Genomic DNA, 6,000 nt, shown 5'->3' with positions numbered 1-6,000 from the left:
GTTATGGACATTGAGGAGGGTATGTGCTATGGTGAGTGCTGTGAAGTGTATAAACCTGGTGATTCACAGACCTGTACCCCTGGGGATAAAAATATATTGTATGTTTATTAAAAAAAATTTAAAAAAAAAAGGAAAGAAAGAAAGAGTTGGGAAAGGTATCATCACAGAGTAGTAGCATTTTATCTTGGCTTTGAAGGAGGAGTGCAGAGACTAACCAGCCTGTGTCTCGGTATTTTCAAATCTTCCCCTCCTTCTGTCAGTCTACCGTATCTTTATGTTTTTGTAACTACGGAAAACAGTTTTCTTTTTCTGTAACTTCAGAAGAAGAGCACCATGGCATCCATTATTCCAGAAGGAATAGGGTAGTCATTAGGCTATTCAACAAGAAAAATGTTAATTTGGAATTCTTTTAAAAAAAAATCTACTCTAGGTCTTATATACATAACTTTTTTCTGGAGCTTGTTGCTTCTCTTCTCTGTTCCTGCTTTTCTTTTGGACCATTATATGGCATCTTTCAAGGATCTTTTTTTAGACGCCCTTTCTAGTATTGAAATTGCAACATCTGAATTTTTAAAATATATTGTGCTTTATTAGTGAAGAACAGATCGTATTTCTCGTTTTATCCTGCTAATTACTGATTGCAATCTCTTATCTTGCTCTCCGGCCTGTTCCTCAATGAGATTTGGGGATATTGAAGCAGTTTTCTGGAACATCTCACAAATGATTGGGAGGCACATATGCCGTTTCCGGCAGATCCACACCTTGGCTTTTAGGTGTGGGCTTAGATTCAGGGATAACACTTTCCCTTCCAAGAGCTCCTGCTGGTACAGAGTCTAAGGAGCTGCCATCAAACTTGCCTGACAAACATCTTTACATTATTGCACTAACTTAATGGAATAGACATCATTCGTGATGTCTTTCTCTGCATCTGTATCATAAAAATACTAAGTATCTTATAATACACATTATGCCAGGCCCTTCATGTGTCTGAGACCGGAATTTATATCTTTATATCATCAATGTCTAACATGGTGACTGAGGAATATCAAGCATCCAACAAATATTGATTGAATGGAGAAAATAAATACATGAGTTAATGCACATATGCATACATGAATGAATGAATAAAACATAATTCCTCTGGTGTTTTCTTCTCTAACTTCATAGTCTCTTCACTGGCTACTTCTAGTCACATCTTTCCCATCTTAAATCGGCCTGCTTCTTTGCCTTAAACCAATAACGTATCTTTCCTTCCAGTCACCCACAAACTTTAAAAAAAGTGTGGTCTAACTTCCTGTCTCCACTTAATTACTTCCTGTTTACTTTTTAATCACTCCTGTTATTGTCTGCTCCACAGACAATCCTGAGAACACTCAATATATCTTCATCGGTAAGTCCCTTGACCTCTCACGAATCACTCTCAAACAAAATCTGTGTTTCTATGACCTTGTTGAATATTCAGTCATTATTAAAATTCTACTGTAGTGGCTCCTAAAATATTGTTTTTTCCTAGTTCCCATACATCTGATTTTCTTTCTTTTTTTTTTTTCAATCATCTTATTTCTTTGGTCCTTAAAGAAGAATAACATTGGGCCTTGATTTATTCCTTCCATTTTATGCACTGTCTCTGTATCATATCCTTGTTATGTTTTTAATTCTCAAGGTCTATAGGTATATATAAATTGATGCAGGAGTGAGAAATTGTATAAAAATCCCTACTGTCCCTGTTGTTCAAAAAATTTAAGTGTTTAAAATGTGCAACAGCTGAAAAAGCCTATGTGCTAAAAGTTTGTTAATGTGTTCCCTTGGAGGATGGCTACATACAATTTAATTGTCTAAGTTTTAATCAATTATAAGAATATAATCTATCTGTTAGTAATTGTTGGTATCATAGTTCTCTCAGGAAGTAAGAGAAAACCTAAATTATCAAGGCATCTTCTTTTTAAGGACAGAGGTTGCAGATGTAACCAACTTCTGGAAAGTGTAAAATATTCCTTTTCTCTCTAATAACACTCACCAGAAAATGCTACACTCTCCATCCATGTGCACAGGTGCATACTAGGCCACCAGGAAACTCAGATTGCCTACAGTACCCAAAGTACTAATTCTCTGGGATTATAAGTGCAAATACGTAGGAGTCTCTACTGGGAGGAGGCAATGTGGGAGGTTGCTGGGGATCAAAATTTGTATGTGGGGTAGATAAAATGAAAGAGAGGCTTATTTAACAGTATGTCCTTCTACATACACAGTTTTTAGTATGGGCAGTGTTAAGTATTTCAGGATTTGGATGGGCATTTCTGTATACCAGCAATCAGATGGGGCTAAGGAACAGGTGCTCCCATTAGACTTGGTGTCCGAGTTCTAATTTGCCTCAGACCCCAGCGCTCTCTGATGTCCCCAAAGTTGCCTGAGTGTCCGTTGCCATTTATTATCACAGTTACTTTTTATTTTTCTTATAGTTTAAAACTATCACCATGAACAACAGAAAGGATTATATATCAGGATGTATTTGGGAGGGGAGGAACAACTGAAAATTATTTATTTAATATGTAAGCAGCACCCAGGTCCACCGAGATTTTTGTCAATTCTTTTATGTTACATATAGCCGGCTTCCCTCATTACTATGATCACTTCTGGCCTGGACTGGCTTCGATTTACCATCTACCACCCCTTCCTGCTGTCCTCTTCTCTCTTTATCCTCAGCGTCCTGAAAATACTGCTGCATGGAGTGTATTTTGGTGGCTGTCCTATTCATATTTTATTTCCATGTTTAATAACGAATGATTTATGCTTGTCTATAAAATATTAACAATAAAAACAAACTGACAAAGTGAAATTATATACATAGAGCCTTGAGACTGATGTAGCAAAGTCAGTTACAAGGACACAAAGGGACCATCTTCAGCCTCTGCCTTGACGTGCAGGCTTAGTGATGAACAGCGAGAGTAACAGCAGCAGAATCTCTGTCGTTCTCCTTACAAACTGCTTTCCTTTTTTTTTTTTTAAGATTTTATTTATTTATTTGACAGACAGAAATCATAAGTAGGCAGAGAGGCAGGCAGGGGGTGGGGTGAGGCGGGGAGCAGGCTCCCAGCTGAGCAGAGAGGACCCTGAGATCATGGCCTGAGCTGAAGGCAGAGGCTTTAACCCACTGAGCCACCCAGGCCTCCTACAAACTGCTTTCATACGCATTTTATGCAACAACATGAGGCCCAGAAATGCGGATGTTGCATTTGTTCCTCCATTGTAAAATAGTACAAAATGAAACCCTCTCAAGGGGAGGGCCTCCCGGGAGGCTGGCAGGATGTGGAGCTGGGCCACCGATCCCACCTGTAGCAGCACTTTCTGTCTGACAGAATGTGAGAATACAATTCAGAGCCTCAAAGGTCTAATATTGGGGTAGGGGATGCGTGACATTGCCTCATGTGGCCTGTCTACTTTGTTTCCAGTATTCTCAGCATCAGTTCTGTGAAGTCGTTACCTCACTTCGTATTTTTTATGGCATGAGCCTGGAGAGGGAAGTTTTTTGAAATTCCTTGAGTTTCACAATATCTCAATTTCCCAACGTTAAAGCATCTAAAAGGGTCTTGTGTCCAGAAAACAATCTGAGTGGTTATTTTCGTTAGGGGACACCTCCTGCAGGGGACCAGTGTGAGAACTTGTTCATTTACCTGTACAGACAGACAGACAAAGATGGAGCCCTGCCAGGTGTAGAACACTTGTTCCAGATTATGGAGGAAAGCAAGAAATATAAGAGCAAATTGATTGAAAAGAAGGGCACATCCTATCTTATATTTTATTTTATCATTTTTAAACAACAAATTTATTATTTTTTATTAACATACAATGTATTATTTGTTTTAGGGGTACAGGTCTGTGAATCATCAGTCTTACCCAATTCACAGCACTCACCATAGCACATGCCCTTCCCCGTGTCCATCCCCCAGCCACTCCATCCCTCCCAGCCCCCCTCCCCTCCAGCAACCCTCAGTTTGTCTCCTGAGATTCAGAGTCTCTGATGGTTTGTCTCCCTCTCCGGTTTCATCTTGTTTCATTTTTTTCCTCCCTTTCCCCATGATCCTCTATCTTGTTTCTCAAATTCCTCAAATCAGTGGACATTATGCTAAGTGAAACAAGTCAATCAGAGAAAGACAATGATCATATGATAGGTTATATTTCATATTCTCCAGTATTTCCATGTGTTCATCCAATGAGAAATCACATACATTGGGATGGTCCTCAAAAGGAAGAATGCAAGAGGGCGTAGAGAGAGAGAATTCCCTGAGGCAGATTGATTGTGAAGATGAGATTGTTTGTGGAATGTTGAATTGGAACATTTCATCACACAGAGATGGGCAGAGGGGGCAGTTGGGAGCTTGGTACTTAAATTTTTTTTTTAATTAAAAAAAATTATTTGCCTATGGTAGAAGGATATTTGTACTAAAAATTAATTTGGTGATGCATTTGTGGTTCCTTTTTGCAGATGTTATGCTTCTTTTGTGCCCTTTCCAGAAACTGTAGTCATCCCTCAATGATACGCATGGCCATCTACTTCAGCCTTAGTCAGACATGATATGTCCAGCAGGTTTCAGGGTTGTATTTCAATGTGGGATTGACTTGCAATTATCCATCACACTAGAAATTATTCTACTCAATCTATCTTTATTACCACTTTGATCATAATTCTAACTGCTTTGTTTTTCTATAAGGTTGCCATTACCGCCTGGGGCTTTTTCAGGACTCTGGAAGAATCAGGAGGCATTCAAGCATTTATACTTTGAGAAATTTCCTGTAAGAACTTTATTATACATTTTTTAAAAACCTTCCAAAGTATTTCTTGCCTGTTAAGTTGAGCACTTAGTCCTGGCATCGTAGATAACAGTACAACTTTTCAAGTTTATCTGGACCAAGTTCCAGATCTCAGAAACAAGAATGCCCAAACCACAATGATTAAAGTAAATCATTTTTATATTTATTTTTTATCAGTCTCTGGGCATAGACATTTCTGTTCTTCTTAGCACATTTTCCTGAAATTTAGCAGCCCTCAATATCAGGAAAGTTTTTATTAAGCTAAAGACTTTTAGGGGACTATCTCTATTCCTCCCTGCATTGAATCCTGCTATAGACTGAGAGCACCTGCTCAGAATTGTACCCTGTCCCTAGAACCCCTTAATCTTCTCTACAGCTGGTTATGTGAGCAAAGTTCATTTGGATTCCCCACAGTTGTATTTTTCCATTCTTTTACCTATTTTTGACATTTGTTCTTAAATGTTCTCCTAGCTTTTTATTTTAAGTTCCCATTTTAAAATACAGACACATGCTAGACATGGTGTTCCTACAGCACAAATTCCAGCCACCTGGATGACAAAAAGTGTTCTACTTTTTGTCTTGTTATTTACCTGTTTCTCCACATCATGGTGATGTGTTTTGTGTTTATAACAATGCTTTACTGATGATACACGTCAGGTCCCGCCATCATATTGCTGCTGTCCTTTGACTTCTGTTTCTTTCCAAGAGATTCTTGGTTCCCATTAGGCAGTAGGCGAAAAGAAAAAAAAATAAGAGAATGGTTAGGATTTCATATAAAAACAAAAACAAAAACAAGTCTCCCTGTTCAGCATTTTATCTTGATTATTTTTGAGTGAAGGACAGGTGACCTAGTCAAGCCAACCAATGACAAGATTTAAAAGAGCTTCCTTTAGAAAGAGATCGTGAAATTAAATGACCTCAGCAGCTGAGGTTAAAGCAGCCCCCGACTGACCGTGGCTGGGAAGATTTGTCAGCAGAGCTGAGCTCTGCCAGTCCAGTCTATCTGCCCAATGGGCCTCTGGTTAAATCATCAGAGTCCTGATGTGATGAATAACACCTGACAATGGCAAAGAAGGTGTGCCTGTGGTTTCAACACGGGCACCTTTATTACCGAAAGCTCCTTCAGAGTCTTTGTTTACAGTTAACCTATGTGGAGTGCCTCTGTAAATAGTCTTGCCTTGTTACCCTGAC

The 6,000-nt window shown here is 38.9% G+C and overlaps 1 protein-coding gene across 1 annotated transcript in view; it reads left to right on the top strand.

The window, feature by feature from the left end:
• ACSS3 (acyl-CoA synthetase short chain family member 3) overlaps positions 1-6,000 on the top strand; it is a 153,698-nt gene that overhangs the window by 128,165 nt on the left and 19,533 nt on the right. Inside the window, exon 12 of the mRNA XM_059402403.1 lies at positions 4,710-4,791. Within this exon, the coding sequence (XP_059258386.1) occupies positions 4,710-4,791 (82 nt within the window). The remainder of the gene's footprint in view (positions 1-4,709; positions 4,792-6,000) is intronic.

The sequence above is a fragment of the Mustela nigripes genome, chromosome 6, assembly GCF_022355385.1.
Source record: "Mustela nigripes isolate SB6536 chromosome 6, MUSNIG.SB6536, whole genome shotgun sequence".
Lineage (NCBI taxonomy): Eukaryota > Metazoa > Chordata > Mammalia > Carnivora > Mustelidae > Mustela > Mustela nigripes.
This window is presented reverse-complemented; position numbering and strand designations above follow the sequence as displayed.